The sequence below is a fragment of the Polypterus senegalus genome, chromosome 17, assembly GCF_016835505.1.
Source record: "Polypterus senegalus isolate Bchr_013 chromosome 17, ASM1683550v1, whole genome shotgun sequence".
Classification (NCBI taxonomy): Eukaryota; Metazoa; Chordata; class Cladistia; order Polypteriformes; family Polypteridae; genus Polypterus; species Polypterus senegalus.
Window position 1 is genome coordinate 76,822,194 of NC_053170.1, and position 22,458 is coordinate 76,844,651.

Below are 22,458 nucleotides of genomic sequence, written 5' to 3' on the forward strand. Positions count from 1 at the left end.
GTCACTTAAGCACGAAATAGCACGGACGCAAATGATCAAGATTTTAATTGTTGTTGTCATTTTCTCAAACATGATTTTCCAACTTGGCGTTTATAAAGATTTAGACAGACTGAATTTAAGAATGCACCCCTAGTAACCTAAAAAACACACACACACCAAGAGCAAAGCGGAGCTGCGCATTCACACCTCAGACCGTCTTTTGTCTTGTAAATGAGGTATCCTAATTCACCTTCCAATCCCCACCAGCACACACACTCTTTGTCTGTACTGTACACTGTTGCTGTTTGTTAGGGCACTTGGTTATACAGAGTACTTTAATGTATAAAACACTTACTTCCTGGTTTGTTTTATTTTAAATATAGCTTATTACCTTATTCAGCAAAATAAACAATGTTATCTTTGTGTTAATTATTAACGTATTGATGTCTTTTAATTAAGGACAAAAATAGACCATGCGCTTGTGTTTAGGACTGCTGAACAGCTGTGTTCATAGGTTTAATCAACGATAACAGTTAAAGCATTTGTGGATGAGAGTGTGTGTGTGTGCGCTCCTGCATTTCTCCGTTGGCTTTAACACAAACACATTTGCGCAGACAGGTCTAAAGAACCCCTCCCCCCGCCAAAAAAACACACAGAGCAATTTGCACCACGTCATAGTCAGGATTCTCCACTGAGGTTTCTCACCTAAGTTTGTGTTTGCTCTTTTGATGGAGTTCTTAAAACCCAAAAAATTATTTATACTGAGAAAAAATTATTATGGGTCACATAATCACAAACACAAACTAGCACAGATACATATGATCAAGTGTTTAACTATTGTTTTCATTTGTTTCTATGACCAGTAATAATATTAATAATAATTATTATTGTTAGCCCAACTCTTTGACTATTTAAAACAAAGCGTCTCCCATTTTTGCCCATTTACTGTAAGTAGTTGGTTCAAGTAAATGTTTTTTAAATACCCAAACAATCCCCAACAATTAAAACACGCACACGACTTTAGAAATAAAATGTATTCTTCCAAAACTAGTCAATCGCTTCTTAAAACCGTTCTCACCTCTCCGCCAGTGTCTTTTGTTAATCTAAATGTGCTGATAAAAGAAAAGCTGCAAGTAGCCGGCTATTCCATCCCCCGAACGACTTAGAACGTGCACAAACTTCTCCCAGCTCATGCCTTGATTGATTATCTGGGAGTGAAGTGGAGTTTTAGAGAGGAAATAATAGATCATTATTTGGAATACACGCTTTTCACGTGTGTTCCGTTTCTACAGTAATCCGTGTAAACACATTTTAAAACAGAAACGTTTTCATATTGTAGTAGTAAATGACAAAATGTAAGCATAAACTATATAATGTATGAAGCCTGAAGTCCAAATATCAAACACTTTCACAAAAGGAACAAATATAACAGAACAAGTATGCTTTTATTCAAAAATATAACTGCAGAAAAAAAACGCCTTAACATGCGACATTGACACTTGTTTATCGTGACTGCCTCCGTAGCGCAATTGAATCAGCTCCGACTGGGAGTCAGAAGATCGTGAGTTCGATCCTGCACCACTTTGTTTTGAGAAGTAAACTGCTCTTATTCTTACTATTTTAGAATAAAAACATGCATTTGATTTCAGTGTGTAACAGTGTAATTTATGATACTTGTAAAGGTTAGTTTTTTTTTTATTCACTTTTCATTCTCTCAGTCGTGTTCAGGATCCTTCCCTACCCCCCATCTGAGAATGCTGTTTTCACATAAAGATGCGCTGTAGCTCTGCAGTGTACTTGTGACTGCATTCTCATACCAATGCTTGCGAACTGAAGTGCCTGCATGCAGTTTTCGTGGCATTACACGTCTATTTTTTTGAGCATGCCCATGTCGCTCAAACACAGGAACATATGTTGGTGTACAAGAATAAAAAACAAGTGCACTTTTATTCTAGACTATAAGTGAAGAAAAAATAAAGCAAGTTACAGTAGGCGGTTGATCGACAGCTTGCGTGGTGCAATGCTAAGAATTGCTGATTTCCGATCCGTGCTGTATAAAATCATCACATTCAAATATTAACAATTCCACACACCCTTCCTACATTCACGACATGTGTACTTGTTGCAGTGTACACATCTCTCTGTGCTATGGTTCCTATTACACTGAATGAGCACCTGACATTGTACTTTCTTCCCTGTTTAAATAACATTCGAGTATAGCGCGTCTCCAAATAAATCACATTTGAGTTATAGCGCGTCTCCAAATAAATCACATTTGAGTTATAGCGCGTCTTTATGTGAAAACAGCATTGTCAGATTGGGGAGCGTGAGCGCACTGAGAGAATGGAACTGAATTTAAAAAGCTAACCTTTACAATTATCATGCATTTACACTGGCTCTTACAGACTGACTGAAATCAAATGTATGTTTTATTCTAAAATAGTTAAGTACATGCAATATTAGCGTCAGATCGGGTTTGAATACACGCTGTTACAGAAGGAGTCAGCTTATTCAGTGCAGCACTTTCAACGCACAGTACATGCAATATTATTTGAAAACGAACAGCGCCAGATCGGGCATATTCAAACCCGATCTGACGCTATTCGCTTTCAAATAATATTGCATTAGTCTGATGATGTTTTACATATATTGTCTCTTTCATTCATCTTGCGGTTTGTAATCAGTGACGCGTGTTTTTCCCGATCTTGCCAGTTCGCACATGTTGCTGTATGGTGCTGTTTCTTTTGTACTCCAGGACATGCAGAGGACAGAATAGTACAGAGCAGTAAGTTCAGCGCTATATGCAATCAGACAGACAGACAGGCAGAGAAGGCACTAGATATATAAATAAGGCACTGTATAATAGATATATAAAAACAGCTAAGGGATAGATATATAGATAGGTAGGTAGGAAGGAAAGGCACTATATGATAGGCAGACAGGGAAGCTCCTATATAATAATATAATATAATGTTATAATTATAATAATAAAATATAATGTTAAAATCACGTGATTGCAACTCAGCGCAGCTAAATTGCTGGCGTGTGTTAACGTGTTCTTGAGAACAAAGCGCCATCTAGTGGTGGAACCAGGTAAATGAATAAATAGGGCATGAATGGGCGTGTTTACTGTGAAATCTTGACACGCCTTCTGTCAGTAGAGGGAGGGATCACGGCGTGCATAGGGCAGCCGACGCCATTCGCACGCCATTCACACGCGGCTGCTATTTGGTACGTGGCTCCATCTGTATATATGCTGTGTATATATATATATATATATATATATATATATACTGTGTATATTATATATATATATATGTATATATATATATATACTGTATATATATATATATATATATATATATATATATATATATATATATATATATGTGTATATATATATATATATATATATACTGTGTATATATATATATATATATACTGTATATATATATATATATATACTGTGTATATATATATATATATATATATATATATACTGTGTATATATATATATATATATATATATATATATATATATATATATATATATGTGTATATATATATATATATATATATATATATACAGTATATATATATATATATATATACACATATATATATATATATATATATATATATATACTGTATATATATATATATATATATATACTGTGTATATATATATACTGTGTGTTTATATATATATATATATATATATATATATACTGTGTGTATATTATACCAATATAAAATATTTCTCATTTTTAAATGTGGAGTGTTTTTATATGAACGTAGCAATTTTTCATAACTTTCACAGGCTTGTTAATACCTTTAACCCTGCACCTTTGTTAAAGGTTTAACTTTGTTGCTCATGCAAAAGTTTGCTGATGATACTGCTATTGTGGGCTGCATCAGGTGTGGGCAGGAGGAGGAGTACATAAAGTTAATCAAAGACTTTGTTAAATGGTGCGACTCAAACCACTTACACCTTAACACCAACAAGACCAAGGAGCTGGTGGTGGATTTTAGGAGGCCTAGGCCCCTCATGGACCCTGTTATCATCAGAGGGGACTGTGTGCAGAGGGTGCTGACCTTTAAATATCTGGGAGTGCAGCTGGATGACAAATTGCACTGGACTGCCAATACTGATGCTCTGTGTAAGAAAGGTTAGAGCGGACTATACTTTCTGAGAAGGTTGGCATCCTTCAACATCTGCAGTAAGTTGCTGCAGATGTTCTACCAGACGGTTGTGGCGAGTGCCCTCTTCTATGCGGTGGCGTGCTGGGGTAGAAGCATTAAGATGAAAGACGCCTCACGCCTGGACAAACTTGTTAAGAAGGCAGGCTCTATTGTAGGAGTAAAGTTGGACAGTTTAACATCTGTGGCAGAGCGACGGGCATTAAGCAAACTCCTGTCAATCATGAATAATCCACTGCATCCACTTAACAGTGTCATCTCCAGACAGAGGAGTAGCTTCAGTGACAGACTTTTGTCACTGTCCTGCTCCACTGACAGACTAAAGAGATCGTTCCTCCCCCACACTATGCGACTTTTCAATTCCACCCGGGGGAGTAAATGCTAACATTAATTTTTTTTTTTTTCTTTTCATTTTTATTTCTATTTAATTTAATATTGTTTCTTTGTATCAGTATACTGCTGCTGGATTATGTGAATTTCCCCTTGGGATTAATAAAGTATCTATCTATCTATCTACCTACCTACCTACCTACCTACCTACCTACCTACCTACCGTGGAACCTCGGTTCACGACCATAATTCGTTCCAGAACTTTGGTCGTGAACCGAAGCAGTTTCCCCCATAGGATTGTATGTAAATACAATAAATCCGTTCCAGACCGTACAACCTTTATGTAAATATGTAAAGATTAAGCACAAATATAGTTAATTACACCATAGAATCCACAGTGTAATAGTAAACTAATGTAAAAACATTGAATAACACTGACACAAAACACCCAGGCTCCCTGATCAGCTACACGAGCTGGCTCGCTCGCGCTCTCTCTCTCTCTCTCTCTGTAGCACACACACCACCAAAGCCCCTCCCCCACCTCCCTCCCTCCCTCCCTCCCTACCTCAGCTACAGGAGCAGGCTGGCTCACGCGCTCTCTCTCTGTGTAGCGCGAGCGCGTGCACACACACACACACACACACCTATCCTCCCCCCATCCCTTCCCTGTCAGCTGCCTGTGCTCTCTCTGCGCTTGTTCGCTGGCGCTCTCTAATCTCTCTGTAGCACGTGCTCGCGCAACATTTTTTTAAAAATTAGTTTTAAGCACAGCAAAAAAAAAAGGAACAACAAATCCGAAGCGCTTGAAAAAACCAACTCACAAGCAAACAAAAAAGTAAGATTGCAGGAGATCACGCTATTAAACCTAAAGCCCGATCGCTGTAAACTATGTTTCTAAAATGAGTTTTAAGCACAGCAGAAAAAAAAGGAACAACAAATCTGAAGTGCTTGCAAAAACCAACTCACAAGCAAACAAAAAAGTAACATTGCAACAAATCACACGATGAAGTCCTCCATGTAAAAAATTTTTTTAATGAGTTTTAAGCACAAGGAAAAAAGCGAACATTTGAAAAAAGAGAAATGTAACATCGCACCTAATTGCGCTATGAAAAACTCCATCTGTAAACACTTTCATGAGTTTTAAGCAAAAGGAAAAAAGGGAACATTTGAAAAAGAGAAAAATAACATTGCAACAAATCGCATTATGAACTAAAAAATTAAACTTTTGAAAAATCCGTAATACAAAAACCACCAAGAAAACTAACCTTGCATGAAACGAGTTCTGGCATGAAGTGTTTTCCTTCAGGTGTTTTCTCTCTTGTGATTTCTTGGGTTTCTGTTGCTTTTAGCTGTTTAGCTGGTGGGAGTGAAAGCCTCATGCAGCCATTCCAAAAATAAAGTTCTTGTGACCCAACCCTTTGTGTTTGCCCTCCACATTACTGGCAGTCTGGCTTTGTTTACATTATGCTGCTTGAAAGCACGAGGGTTCTCAGATTGGTAAATGAGTAAACTGGTAAACAGTTTTTCCACCTCTTGTAATTTCTTTCTTTACTTCGATTTCAATTTTCTTCAAAACTTACTTCTGACCACTCTCCACTTGCTTAGAAGCCATAGATAACTGCAAAAGCACACGAAATACTGTAGAGCACAAAGAGAGTGCACGTCTTATTGAAAACAATGAACAAGGAGCGGCTTTGCTTAAATGAAAAAGCATGGCAGCTCTCTTTCTCTCTCAGGCTGCCTGTGGGGGGGGGTTGTGGTTCGCTTGCACTATAGCCTACAGATAGGCAGGCAAACACGTGCAGCAATATCCAAAACCCCCACCCCCACCCAGCAGGCACGTGCTCGTTCGCTCTTGCTCTCTCTCTCTCAGCTCACGAGGCAAGGGAAACTGGCTTGTTCAGCAAACACGTGAAGCATTTTCCTTAAGCAGGCACGTGCTCGCTCGCTCTTGCTCTCTCTCTCTATCTCTCTTTCTCTCTCAGCTCAGCTCAGACAGGCAAGGGAAACTGGCTTGTTCGTATACCGAGTGTGTGGTTGTGAACCGAGGCAAAAGTTTGGCGAGCTTTTTGGTCGTGAACCGGGACGTTCGTGAACCGAGGTTCCACTGTATCTATCTATCTCTCTCATGTCTGTCATTGGCATCTGATGTGCATATTTTACATTTACAATGTCTAAAGAGTAGCTCATGAATACTTTTCAATGAACATTGTGCCTGTGCTTAATCGCATCATCTAGAATAGTGTTACTGGAGTCCAGCTAAATAAGATGGTGACACAATCATCAGCATGGCAACTTCAGATTGCTGGGTTAAAATCCCAATCAGAAAGAAATATCTTCCCATCCATTGTCATTTTTCACATGTTTAAAATTAACAAGAAATCATTTAATTTTTCTAAAAGTATGTGTTGTTAACTAAGCAGGTTCAATACAGTATGTTAATCAGGGAATACTTTGGCAGAGGTTTATCATTAATGAATCTGTATAGTATTTTCTGACCAAGATTCTGCTTTACTGTTGTGTTTTGTCTTGTTCACAGCAGCTATTTTTTATATCAATTGTTTTAAGTGGTTTGTATAATACCCTCCTTCTACAGTGTTCTAATTTTTATTAGTTCCCCAATCTTAACACACTAATTTCATTCTGTATGTGATAAAGTATGATCTGATTGAAATGTTATCACATTTGATACAAATCAGACCAGACAATACCTTTTTCATTTCTGACTAATTTAGCTTTTCTTTTTTGCTCTTTAGATATCTGAGATATATGTGAGTGGAGAGTCTGGAGATATGACAGCCAAAGAGAAGCTTTTGCTTTGGACACAGAAGTTGACAGAAGGTTATCCTGGTGTGAAGTGTAGCAATTTTACATCCAGCTGGAGTGATGGCCACATGTTCAATGCTATTTTGCACAGATACAGGTGAGAGGAGCTTTGTGTTAAATTACTTAAAGACCCATATCTCACTTTTTTGTTGGTTCTATAAATATCGTTCATATAATGACAGTTCACAGTAGGCCACTCTTAAGAAAAAGAAAAAAACAACTGAAACAAACAACTCCAGTTTATGAGAAGTAAAACGCAACATACATAAATCTGTGTTTTGAACTTCCAAGATGCTGTACAGTGAGGCCATTATGAAGTATTGACATGCAATATTTTATACTTGCCTTCCATATTATAATTATATTATAGCTCTGAACTGATATGGCATGTTTGGAAAGCGTTCCTTATAAAAAGGCAATATTCAAAATAAAACATCTGATTTAAATGAATGAAAGCCTTTTGTTATTATTATAATTTATACAGTGCATCCGGAAAGTATTCACAGCGCATCACTTTTTCCACATTTTGTTATGTTACAGCCTTATTCCAAAATGGACTAAATTCATTTTTTTCCTAAGAATTCTACACACAACACCCCATAATAACAATGTGAAAAATGTTTGAGGTTTTTGCAAATTTATTAAAAATAAAAAAATTGAGAAATCACATGTACATAAGTATTCACAGCCTTTGCTCAATACTTTGTCGATGCACCTTTGGCAGCAATTACAGCCTCTAGTCTTTTTGAATATGATGCCACAAGCTTGGCACACCTATCCTTGGCCAGTTTCACCCATTCCTCTTTGCAGCACCTCTCAAGCTCCATCAGGTTGAATGGGAAGCGTCGGTGCACAGCCATTTTAAGATCTCTCCAGAGATGTTCAATCGGATTCAAGTCTGGGCTCTGCCTGGGCCACTCAAGGACATTCACAAAGTTGTCCTGAAGCCACTCCTTTGATATCTTGGCTGTGTGCTTAGGGTCGTTGTCCTGCTGAAAGATCCCCACAGCATGATGCTGCCACCACCATGCTTTACTGTAGGGATAGTATTGGCCTGGTGATGAGCAGTGCCTGGTTTCCTCCAAACGTGATGCCTGGCGTTCACACCAAAGAGTTCAATCTTTGTCTCATCAGAGCAGAGAATTTAATTCAGGTGCCTTTTGGCAAACTCCAGGCGGGCTGCCATGTGCCTTTTACTAAGGAGTGGCTTCAGTCTGGCCACTTTACTATACAGGCCTGATTGGTGGATTGCTGCAGAGATGGTTGTCTTTTCCCTCTCATTTTTGCACATGTACTCCATCTTACTCCTACTGACTCATTTCCCTTCTCTCAGGTGTGTACCTCTTCCTCTCCAGGTTTGCCTTAACCTGCTATCTTCTCTCACTACAAATCACAGTGTCATGTGTGATCATTATTCTACATGGAAACTCCTGTCTGACCTCATCTGTCAACCTGTTGTGGTATAACGGGTCCGTGGCTCTAAAAGAATGTCCAAGTTTTTTTTTTTTTTTTAGAATAATCCTTTGGCCGTGTCAGACTCCGTGGGCGCACTCGGACAGCTGTGGAGAGTTGGTGAGGTAATTGGGGTGAGTCACACCTGCACGTGAGGGTGAGATCTTTCTCAATTGCTTCATTGGCTTCCTGCGATACATGATTGAGCCGCTGTGCCCATGGAGCCATATAAGTATGGCTCGGCACAGGGAGAAGAAAAAAAATAGAGAGAGAGGCATGTAGAATGAGAGTGTGGCATTGGGTGTGAAGAGAGAAAGAGCGAGCCAGCTGGCTAGAGAGAGAGAGAAGGCAGCATGTTCAGGGGTATCACAACAGAGCGAGGGATTGGTGCTGTAGGTTTTGATCATCCCCACTGATTGTGCAGCGGAGTTGGATCGGTCAAGGTGACGTCATCTTTAGAGATCTGAGGAATGTCTGTGTGCAAGAAGGATGATGAGAGGACAACCAACCCCGAGCAGTCTAGCAGATGCAGATGGAGGCAGCCAAGACAGGGGTCAGGATGGAGAGAACCACATCTGCTGAACTCTTCCCTAGTTGAGCTAGTGATGGGTGAGCTGGAAAGGCTTGGAAGGGGTTGTGCTCGGCTCTTTAGACCCAATAACTGTTGCTGGTTTTTATCCTCATTTTTAGCTTTGTTTTTAATCACCTGGGGCCTCATGTTTAAACAGTGCGTATGCACAAAAATGTTTCCACGTTCAAATTGCGATGTATAAAACGTAAACTTGACGTAAAGCCACGCACATTTCCACGATAGCTCATACCCTGGCGTACGCAAGTTCTGCGCTCAGTTTTGTAGACTGGTGGCACCCAGCATCAAAGCAGTGCTACTTTGTTTCTGTGTGGTTACCCTTTCTTTTTTAGATCCACATCCCTGACCTGGCTTTATAAATACACTGAAATTAACCGCATATTGTTTATTAGTTTAATGAATCTGATTGTAATTAACCTGTAACAATATAATGGTCTACGGACTGGCCAAATTATTTCAAATACCATAGCTGATTTAGTGTTGTTACTCTCACTGCACCTTCTGTTGCTTTTTTCAGCTGCTCCCGTTAGGGGTTGCCACAATGGATCATCTTTTTCCATATTACTCTCACTGCACCACTCAGAGCAGCTGATCGGAAAGAGAATTATTGTATACAGCATCAAGCACACGCTGCCTCAGCCATGCTGCCTATTTGAACTTCTCTCACACGGCAAACGCTTCAAAGCCTTTCCTATACAGACCTTGCGGTTCGGAAACAGTTTCATCCCAAAAACTATGAACGCACTCAATCAGTCCATCAAGTGCTCCTTGTAGAACTGTATGTACTTATTAGTACAATCACCTCAATATAAACTTGCACTACAGTTATAATATTGCACAACCTGAGCCACTTTATAACGCGCGTATTAAACATATAATGACGATATCATTTTTAATATGAAATGCAGCAAAATGTGTGTATTATATTATACAGGTAAAACTTTAACTTCATTTAAATAATCTATATTGCTAATAATTAAACATGTGAGGACACGGTGTCGCTGCACTAGCAAGGAGCTGGCACTTGATTCACGGATTGCTCCTTCCTCGTGCTGTATGCTTGCTAGGACTGGCGCGACACTGGAGGGATAGAATAATTAAACATGTACTACGAAGATATTTCAGTGTTCCTTAAAAGTTTTGAAGAATCGGCGTTCTAAGCTTACAGATAGCTTAATGTCTACTACAGAGCTGATTGTGTGACGATTGGGCATTTGGAGAAAGAAAAGTAAAGACAGGAATTGGGGGTTAGTACGTTTGAAAAGAGACAGTACTGCTGCAATAAATTATTTCATCGAAGGTCGCGCACAATTGCTGTGCCACCATATTCCCATGTTTAATAATATGCTTTAACTCCTATCATCATGAAAATGATATCAACTATACATCTCAGTATTTTAATTATTCAGAGAGCTGTAATATTATGAATGTAATGGATTCTGTGTACTGTTAGAGGAAGAGAAAGCCCATAAGCACGTAGTGATTTACACACATAAAGCACATAGAAGATCAAATACAAAACAAAGCATTTAACTTGCTACTTTAGTTATGATGGGATTTGAGAAGCTAGTAAATTAAACAATTTTAAGATGTTTATGATGTACTACTTTAATGACAAAATAAACCACGTAATTAAAGTGGAAATTTCTAGATGTCGTTCTTTTTTCTCCCAATATTTGCCTATTTTTTTTCTCTGTACCCTAATAAGCTTTCATATGATCAGGCGGTGGGCTACGACTTGCCTTTTCACTGCGACTTTGATATCTGACAACTTCTTTTTTATTTCAGGCACTGTGCGACTTTGTGAACTTGAGCTTTCCAGTTTCTCTGACACTCTGTCACTTGATCATCTTCCTTTTGTTGTTTATACCACTGTTTAAACCAACAAATAGTACATTTCTCTTTGCCTCCACTTGGTATTCGCTGAACGTCTTCTATTTCACCCCTGTGCTTTTGCCATTGCCTTTTCACAGAGCGCTGACCTTAAGGGCTAGTTATATTGATTTGCATATTCAAAGAGGCATAATTCTGGGAGGAGACGGTGCGGGACAGCAGGCGAACGTGGAAGTTGGCGTTCGCACAGGTTTATGGACCTGGATTTTTTTGTGCGTAAGCACATTTACGCTTTTGTGCTTACGTCATGTTATAGTGTGAATTCTATGCACGGCATTATGCATGAAGCCCCTGGTTTTTCACTCTTATGGATTATTTATTTATGAATTTTTGAAGCACTTCACTTTCTTTTTGAACACTTTGATTTGTTTTAATTAAAGTACTTGGACACTTTACACCATCCTGCTGCCTGGAATGTTTTGTCCCCATCTGCCACACTCATCCAGTTACGCTAACAACGGGGTTGGGTTCAAGAGGCACCCAAATGGGAAGATAGGGTTGGAGGGAATCCGCACCATCACATCTGTCCATCACTTTTGCAAACAGGAAAGGGCTTAGAGCCTATCCTTAATGAAATCCCATTTTTACCTTAAACCAGGTTGTCATTCCATATGCACACCTCACTTAAGTCTCATTCATGCATATCCTGTATAACCCTCACATACTTTTCTGCTACTCCTGACTTCCTCATACAGTACCATAACTCCTGTCTTGGCATCCTGTCATACGCTTTCCCTATGTCCACAAATACACAGTCTAATTCCTTCTGGCCTTCTCTGTACTTCTCCATTAACACTCTTAAAGAAAACATTACATCTATAGTAGTCTTTCCTGGCAAAAAACCATATTGCTGCTCACAGATCACTGCCTCTCCTCTGAGCCTAGCATCCATCACTCTTGCCCATATCTTCATGTTTTGGCTGATAAACTTTATACACCTGTAGTTACTTTATCTTTGCACATCTACCTTATTCTTGATAACTGGTACTAATATAATTCTCCATTCCTTGGGCATCTTCTTGCTTTTCAACATTTTTTTAAACTATCTAGTTAGAAACTCTGTAGCCAATATCACCTAGGCATCTTCATGTCTTCACTGATATATTGTCTGGGCCAACTTCTCTGCCACTTTTCATCCTCTTCATAGCTTCCCTCACTTCAGCCTTGCTGATCTCTGGTACTTCGTAATTTACTATCTCCAGGTACTCCAACCTACAGTCATTTTCTGTATTAATGAGTCTTTCAGAGTACTCCTTCCACCTTTTCAACACACGTCCCCCCTTTCAGCAGATTTACATCTGAATCCTTTATCATTTGACCTGTAGCATGTCCTTCCCTGCTCGGTCCCCCTGTCTGGCCAGTCAGTACAAGTGCTCTTCTCTTTCCTTTGTGTCCAGTGTTTCATACAACTCAGCATATGCCTTTTCCCTAGTTGTCTTCACCTCTCTCACTCTCTGTCTAGTTTTGTCAAGTCTCTGGTTATTACAATTGTTTTTTCCTAACCTATTCCTTTTTATGGTTTCCTGTAATTCCTTATTCCCCCCACCAAGTCTATTTGTCTTTCTTCCTCTGTCCTGATGTCACACCAAGCACCTTCCTAGCTCTCATCATTCTGTCTCGCTTCCTCTCTGAATTTCACACAATAGTCTTCCTCTTTCAGCTTCCACCAGCCTCATCTTGGTTCTATTCTCACTCTCTTCCTCTTTTTCACCTCGGAATTTGTCTTGTATACCACCAACTGATGCTGTTTAACTACACTGTTCACTGTCACCACCTTACAGTTACTAATCTCTTTCACATTTCATCTCCCACATAGGACATTGTCCCACCTGTGTGCACCTTCCTCCAATCTATACGTCACCCTGTTTTCCACCTTCTTCTTAACATATGTATTCACCACCACCATTTCCATCATTTTTACAAAGTCAACCACTATCTGCCCTTCAACATTTCTCTCCTTAATGCAATACCTGCCCATCACCTCCTCATTGCCACTGTTTCCTTTGTTAATGTGCTCATTAAGATCTGCTCCAATCACTACTCTTTCTTTTTGGGGTACTCTTCATCATTTCATTTAGCTCACTCCAGAAATCTTTCTCCCCCATCTCAAATCCCACTTGCAGAGCATATGTGCTGATGAAATTTAACATTACCCCTTCAATTTCCAACTTTATGCTCATCACTGTCACATATGTTTTCTTCACAACACTCCTAGCACACTCTTTACAATTACAATTTCTATTGCTGTCCACACCATGGTAAAACAGTTTACATCCATCTCTGAAGCTTCTGTCCTTACTCCCTTTCCACTTGGTTTCCTCTACATACAATACATCTACCCATCTTAGCCCCCCCGTTTTCCTTCGCCTTCTTTGCCCAGCAGTAGCTTAGTTTCCGCTGATACCCTGGCCTTGACTGATTTGGTATGGATATTCTATTTCTCATCTGCATGTTTGATATGGCACAGGTTTTAAGCCCCAGTTTACCCAGGCTTAGGACCAGCACTATGACCACACTGGCTTGTGACCCTGGTGGCTGGGTTATACATTTACAATATCCACCATAGAGTACTGATTGGCTATGTATTAGATCTGAATAAAACCTAAGAAAATATGGAACTGTTGTTGAAAAATACAGTACAAGTAGTACAACTGGAAAATCTGTGGTGATTTAAATGTAGTGACATTGCTTCTAGGAATACAGCTCTGGTATACCACATACTGGGACAGCTGTGCTAGTTTCCTCAGCCGGAAAAGGGTGGAGTGCCCTCTCAGGGTTGCGGGAGAGATCCTGCCCCAAGAGGAGGAGTTCAAGTATCTCGGGGTCTTGTTCACGAGTGAGGGAAGAATGGACTGTGAGGTCGACAGGCGGATTGGTGCGGCATCCGCAGTGATGCGGGCTCTGCCTCGGTCTGTCGTGGTGAAAAAAGAGCTGAGCCATAAGGCAAAGCTCTCAATTTACCAGTCGATCTACGTTCCTACCCTCACCTATGGTCATGAGCTATGGGTAGTGACGGAAAGAACGAGATCGCGAATACAAGCGGCTGAAATGAGTTTCCTCCGCAGGGTGTCTGTGCTTTCTCTTAAAGATAGGGTGAGATGCTCAGTCATCCGGGAGGGGCTCAGAGTAGAGCCACTACTCTTCCGCATCGAGAGGAGTCAGATGAGGTGGCTCGGGCATCTGTTCAGGATGCCTCCTGGACACCTCCCTGGTGAGGTGTTCCGGGCACGTACAACCGGGAGGAGGCCCCGGGGAAGACCCAAGACACGCTGGAGGGACTGTGTCTCCCGGAAGAGCTGGAAAAAGTGGCCGGGGAGAGGGAAGTCTGGGCCTCTCTGCTGAAGCTGCTGCCCCTGCGACCTGACCCCGGATAAGCAGAAGAGGATGGATGGACGGACAGTTGTGCTAGAGTCATTATATCAAAAAGATCTGGCTGCTCAGTAAGTATTTTGTCCCAGGGCAGTAAAGTGTGGCTCTCAGACCACTAGCCAAGTCAACATAGATATTTTTTGCCTCTTCTTCATATAAAACACATGGATAATTTTGTGAAAGTGATGAACACAGAAGGTGAAGGATGTCTGATGCTAATATATAGGAAGGCATTTTTATTGGTTCTCAGATCAGCAATGTCATCAATGACAAGCGGATTGAAGATCTGCTAGTGGGCCTGAAGGATGTTGTTGATAATTTTCTTCAATTGCTCCAGGGGCGCTCTACAATGGCTGACCCTGCGCTCTGACCCCAAGGGGTATGCAAAAACTAACAAATTCCTAATACAAGAACTTGTATAAGGCGAAATATAGAAAAAAAAACAAAGTTCACTCAAAACTCGCATTTAACCCTACTTTTCTTGCCTGTATACAGTGTATGGTTTATTGTTCTTGGATAATCCCTTCATTATGCTCTCTATGTCCTACTCTGATAGGACTGATTTGAAAAACTATACCTTATTAAAAAAATATTCATTTTGTCACATTGAGTACAGACATTGGAGAATACTTAATATAGTTTCATACCTCTGTTTATTGACTTTTTGCCACAGGCCAGACCTAATTGACATGTCCCGTGTGATTCAACAGAGCAATCGTGAAAACTTAGAGCAAGCTTTTGCAATTGCAGAGTCACTTGGAGTAACACGCCTACTTGACCCAGAAGGTAAGTCTATTTCATTAATATTTGAAATGCTGTGGACACATTATATTACTCGTTTCATTTAATTTGTACACTTTTTTGGTATTGTAGATGTTGATGTTCCATCTCCAGATGAAAAGTCAGTTATTACATACGTGTCATCAATCTATGATGCTTTTCCTAAGGTTCCCGAGGGAGGACAAGGGATTGGAGCCCACGTGAGCTGCTTCTTCTTTCTATGATATTATCTGTACTGCTACTTAAGATATTTTGAGCGTGTGCAAGTTCTGGTTTATTGTCATACAGTATGTAAAAGTAAACTTAAATACTCACTTGCTGTGACTAGTGCCAGTATCATAATACAAGCAATAAATACAACACCAGCCTTTGAATGAAACATTTATTGATTGAAATATGCATATAATAAACATTCATTGGGGAAGCTCATGCTGCTGTCAGTAGGAGTGGTTATTGGATAGGCCAAATGACATGAGCATAAAAACTGTCCCTTAATCTGCATGCATGAGTTTCCTGGGTTGTTAACTGTTTAGCAGAAAGGAGGAGTAAGAGAAGTGTTTAATTAGTATTAATGAAGCTAGGGAAGTGCTTTATATTTTTATCTATACTAATAAAAGGCAAAGCCCTCACTGACTGACTGAAAGAAAGCAAGGTGTAAACCTAAAGTTTAAATTAAGTTCATAGACAGGCTGCCGCTGGCGTTTGTCATGTCCATGGGTAATGCGGGATACAAGTTTAATGAGAGGGACGCAGGATATAAACGAGAGTTTTGATCACTTTGTAACTAAGTTAAAATTGCATGTGAAGGGCTGTGCTTATGCAAATTCCGAGAGACTGTGTTTGTGGGGGATTGACAGATAAGGTGGGTGGGGGAGTCACGTCATCATCTCCCCTCCCATTCACCTCATTTCGCTCTGAGCTGAGCTCTGCAGCTAACACACGCAGTGTTATGGAAGTGACTTTGTGACGCTCCCACCAAATACTCACAGAAAAATCCACAAGTTAATACACACGCTGTCTCTACAGTTTCTCCACACTGAATCCTCCAGGCACTACTTACAAAAGGTTACATTGACAATCGTGTTACGTTATTTTTAAAATGTTTCCTTTTCTTAGCACAAGCACAACTGAGAAGCTTCGATGCATGTGCTGCATAACGCGTTAAAAAATCACGCATTTAATCACACTTTGCATTCCAAGCAAAGGGGAACTTCTCTCAATGCATGATTTCCTGGTACACCAATTACATTGATCAGCGCTTCCCGATTCATTTTAACCTCGCACCCCCTTGGTTTGAGAAGAAGTATGAAAAAATATGAGGTTAACACAGAAAAACAGATCACCAATTGAAGCTTTATGAATAATCTATTCGCCATCAATAATTGTTTTGGTAAAGCCATACTCAGTTTAATCCTTTTCCATTTTATAATTTTTCCGCCACTAGCCATGATTAAATGAACGGTAAAAATGTAAGAGCGAAGCGAGGGTGACTTATTCAGGCAGGCAGGCTTACAGCTCAATAGCTCAATTTGGATATAAGTAGGTTCTATTTAGTCGCCAGAAATATCTTTGTTAGGAATGGAAGTTGAATTAGTTAAATTTCTATGGTAAAGAAAAAGTTATGCAATGATGACTACATTTAACTATATAAAGTCAAAACTTGAATATATAAAGTCAGCGTCGGTATATATAAAGTCAAAACTTGAATATATAAAGTCATTCCCAAATATATAAAGTCAAAACCTGAGTATATCAAGACAGTGTTGAAATATTTCGGAATATTTAAAGTAAGCGCTGCAATATATAAAGTCAAAACTTCAATATATAAAGTCAGCGTCAGAATATATAAAGTAAGCGCTGGAATATCCATCCATTTCCCAACCTGTTGAATCTGACCACAGGGTCACGGGGTTCTGCTGGAGCCAATCCCAGCCACCAGTCCTGGGCAGGGCACATGCATCATTTTCAAAACATTAACCGAGCAGTGTTTTTTTTTTTAATTTATTTTTCTGAATATGTTTTTGTTCACTTAGTTCAGTTCAGAGTCGTTTCAATCAATAGATTTTGACTTTGACTTTATATATTCAGGAATGAGTTTATATACTCCGATGTTGACTTTATATATTCAGGTTTTGACTTTATATATTCCAGCGATGACTTTATATATTCAACTTTTGACTTTATATATTCAGAAAACAAGTTTGACTTTATATACAGTGGTGTGAAAAACTATTTGCCCCCTTACTGATTTCTTATTCTTTTGCATGTTTGTCACACAAAATGTTTCTGATCATTAAACACATTTAACCATTAGTCAAATATAACACAAGTAAACACAAAATGCAGTTTTTAAATGATGGTTTTTATTATTTAAGGAGAAAAAATCCAAACCTACATGGCCCTGTGTGAAAAAGTAATTGCCCCCTGAACCTAATAACTGGTTGGACCACCCTTAGCACCAATAACTGCAATCAAGCGTTTGCGATAACTTGCAATGAGTCTTTTACAGCGCTCTGGAGGAATTTTGGCCCACTCATCTTTGCAGAATTGTTGTCATTCAGCTTTATTTGAGGGTTTTCTAGCATGAACCGCCTTTTTAAGGTCATGCCATAGCATCTCAATTGGATTCAGGTCAGGGCTGACTAGGCCACTCCAAAGTCTTCATTTTGATTTTCTTCAGCCATTCAGAGGTGGATTTGCTGGTGTGTTTTGGGTCATTGTCCTAATGCAGCACCCAAGATCGCTTCAGCTTGAGTTGACGAACAGATGGCCGGACATTCTCCTTCAGGATTTTTTGGTAGACAGTAGAATTCATGGTTCCATCTATCACAGCAAGCCTTCCAGGTCCTGAAGCAGCAAAACAACCCCAGGCCATCACACTACCACCACCATATTTTACTATTAGTATGATGTTCTTTTTCTGAAATGCTGTGTTCCTTTTACACCAGATGTAACGGGACATTTGCCTTCCAAAAAGTTCAACTTTTGTCTCATCAGTCCACAAGGTATTTTCCCAAAAGCCTTGGCAATCATTCAGATGTGTCTTAGCAAAATTGAGACGAGCCCTAATGTTCTTTTTGCTTAACAGTGGTTTGCGTCTTGGAAATCTGCCATGCAGGCCGTTTTTGCCCAGTCTCTTTCTTATGGTGGAGTCATAAACACTGACCTTAATTGAGGCAAGTGAGGCCTGCAGTTCTTTAGACGTTGTCCTGGGGTCTTTTGTGACCTCTCGAATGAGTCGTCTCTGCGCTCTTGGGGTAATTTTGGTCGGCCCGCCACTCCTGGGAAGGTTCACCACTGTTCCATGTTTTTGCCATTTGTGGATAATGGCTCTCACTGTGGCTCTCTGGAGTCCCAAAGCTTTAGAAATGGCTTTATAACCTTTACCAGACTGATAGATCTCAATTACTTCTGTTCTCATTTGTTCCTGAATTTCTTTGGATCTTGGCATGATGTCTAGCTTTTGAGGTGCTTTTGGACTACTTCTCTGTGTCAGGCAGCTCCTATTTAAGTGATTTATTGATTGAAACAGGTGTGGCAGTAATCAGGCCTGGGGGTGGCTACGGAAATTGAACTCAGGTGTGATACACCACAGTTAGGTTATTTTTAACAAGGGGGCAATTACTTTTTCGCACAGGGCCATGTAGGTTTGGATTTTTCTCCCTAAATAATAAAAACCATCATTTAAAAACTGCATTTTGTGTTTACTTGTGTTATATTTGACTAATGGTTAAATGTGTTTGATGATCAGAAACATTTTGTGTGACTAACATGCAAAAGAATAAGAAATCAGGAAGGGGGCAAATAGTTTTTCACACCACTGTATACCGACACTGACTTTCTATATTCAAGTTTTCACTTTATATATTCCAGTGATGACTTTATATATTCAGGTTTTGACTTTATATATTCAGATAAAAGTTTTGACTTTATGTATACTGACGCTGACTTTATCTATTCACAAAATCAATTTATTTGCCTGTTTGGCACCCCATAGTATATGTGTGTATGTATATATGTACACATGTATGTGTGTGTATGTATGTATGTATATGTATATATATATATATATATATATGCCAGCAACACTCATGACAATGGCAAAACAATTACATTGTCAATCATGTTACGTTATTATTAAAATGTTTCCTTTTCTTTTTACTTCTCCGCTGCCAAGCGCGGGTATTTTGATATAGATATAGATATCTATCTATCTCTATCTCTATCTCTATCTCTATATATATCTCTCTATATATATATATATATATATATATATATATATATATATATATATATATATATAAACTGCTCAAAAAAATTAAAGGAACACTTTGAAAACACATCAGATCTCAATGGGAAAAAGAAATCCTCCTGGATAACTATACTGATATAGATTGGGTAATGTGTTAGGAACAAAAGGATGCCACATATTTTGATGGAAATGAAAATGATCAACCTACAGAGCCCTAAATTCAAAGATGCCCCAAAAATCAGAGTGAAAGAATTATGTGGCAGGCTAGTCCATTTTGCCAAAATTTAATTGCAGCAACTCAAAATTATATGCAGCACTTTGTATGCCCCCTGTGTTCTTGTATACATGCCTGACAACATCGGTGCATGCTTCTAATGAGATGACAGATGGTGTTGTGGGGGATCTCCTCCCAGATCTGGACCAGGGCATCACTGAGCTCCTGGGCAGTCTGAGGTGCAACCTGGTGGCATTGGATGGACCAAAACATAATGTCCCAGAGGTGTTCTATTGGATTTAGGTCAGGAAAGTGTGGTGTCCAGCCAATGGTATCAATTCCTTCATCCTCCAGGAACTGCCTGCATACTCTCACCAAAAATGGCCAGGAATTGTCATGCACCAGGAGCCACTGTACCAGCATAGGGTCTGACAATGGGTCCAAGGATTTCATCCTGATACCTAATGGCAGCCATATATATATATATATATATATATATATATATATATATATATATATATATATATATATATATATATATATATATATATATATATGACAGCAACATTCATCACTCACAACAGTGACAAAACAATTACATTGACAGTCATGTTACGTCATTTTCAAAATGTTTCCTTTCTCTTTAACATACTATTCTCGCTATGAAGCTGGTATTTTGCTAGTATATATATATATATATATATATATATATATATATATATATATATATATATATATATATACTAGCAAAATACCTTGCTTCCATAGCTGATAAGTACTGCCTTAAAATTTTATTAAGAAGAAAATTAAACCTTTTTAAACTGAAGGAAAATATACCAATAATTATTTGTTAAGGATCTCTTTGTATACCACATTTTGAGTTCGGCCCTCCGGTTGTAATATGACCAAGCTGTGCCCTGAGCTTACTCTTGAGCATGCAACGTACAGTTGGCCATGTGAACAGTAATCTTCTTTGAAATCTCACAGCTTGGATTGCTGCTGTCATAATCGGTTTGATTTTCATGGTTTGTTTCAATTACGACAGTATTTGCAGGACTTGTGTTGAAGTGACATTCAGCATCTGTCAAGCGTTGTAAGCATACAACCGGTTTCATCGATATCTTCACATCCAGCTTTTGAGAGTTTAAACATTCATAAACATCAAAGTGTTCACTACTGAAATCGTCACCTGTGAGTCTAAGATGTTTAAGAGGCACTGGCAGTTGTCGAAAGGTGTAAAATATTTGGCCATTTCGGTACACTTGAAAGCGACAACCGAACAATTCAGTGGCAGCCATCAACACACATGCAGAACCATAGGTGAAGCGCTTAAGCATCATCAGTCCACACCTTAAACCTTTCCCAGTCATTCAATACATAAGACACAATGTTCCTCCGGATATCAAGAGTGAGCCTGATATGGCCGTGCAATATGTAACACAGAGAATGGAAAAGGTAGGTGCCATCTCCAGGCATGGAAACCACTCAGTAAGTGATGGTGATCACCTCAAAAGACATGTTAATGGGGGTACGGTTGGAATGATAAAGGAAATGGGTACCTGAAAAATGTAAAGTAAGTCTAAAATACCTAAATAATAACTGTAATCGTAATAAATGAACAATAAAACAGCGGAGAAGCCGTGGATTTAAAAAAAGGCTGTAGTTATCAGCAGGGAGACTTGAATCCCGTGGCGAAGCAAGGAAGGGAATTTAGAGACCGGAGCGATGGATGGCCTTATATAGACAGGCAGCCAACAACGTGGGAGGCGAGCTGCAGGCTATGGACATATATATGTACGTAAGTAGGATTCATTTAGCGTTGGGAACCCGCATACCAAATTTCTTGAAGATGGAACCATAAGTAACAATGAGCATTGAAAAGTTCAATTTGGCGGCCGACAGTGGAATCATACCACTGAAATAAGTATGTACATTGGTTTTGGTTAGCGCAGGGAAGCCGCCTACCAAATTTCGTGAAAGATTGGGCCATAAATAAGAAAGTTCAACATGGCGGACGTTGTTGATCGTTATGACCATTACGCGTAGAATTTCGAAATATAACCTGCTTAACTTTTGTAAGTAAGCTATAAGGAATGAGCATGCCAAATTTCAGCCTTCTACCTACACGGGAAGTTGGAGAATTAGTGACGTTGGAAAGTTCAATATGGCGGCTGACAGTGGCGTCATACCATCGAAATAAGTATGTACATCGGTTTCGGTTAGCGCTGGGAAGCCGCCTACCAAATTTCGTGAAGATGGGGCCGTAAATAAGAAAATTCAAGATGGCGGACGTTGTCGACCGTTATCGACCTTTATGACCGTTAAGTGTAGAATTTCGAAATGAAACCTGCTTAACTTTTGTAAGTAAGCTGTAAGGAATAAGCCAGAAAAAGTTCAGCCTTCTACCTACACAGGAAGTTGGAGAATTAGTGATGAGTGAGTGAGGGCTTTTCCTTTTATTAGTATAGAGATATATACAGTATATATATACACTGAGTATCAGGGGTGGGTAGTAACGAGTTACATTTACTTGAGTAACTTTTAAATAAAAAATTGTACTTCTTCGAGTAGTTT

The 22,458-nt window shown here is 39.3% G+C and overlaps 1 protein-coding gene across 4 annotated transcripts in view; it reads left to right on the forward strand.

Annotated features, from left to right (window-relative positions):
* The window catches only part of macf1a (microtubule actin crosslinking factor 1a), an 826,555-nt gene that overhangs the window by 190,506 nt on the left and 613,591 nt on the right, over window positions 1-22,458 (forward strand). For all 4 annotated transcript variants that reach the window (XM_039739817.1, XM_039739818.1, XM_039739819.1 and 1 more), the window contains exons 6-8: window positions 7,266-7,432; window positions 15,312-15,424; window positions 15,512-15,618. In XM_039739817.1, the coding sequence (XP_039595751.1) occupies window positions 7,266-7,432; window positions 15,312-15,424; window positions 15,512-15,618 (387 nt within the window). The remainder of the gene's footprint in view (window positions 1-7,265; window positions 7,433-15,311; window positions 15,425-15,511; window positions 15,619-22,458) is intronic.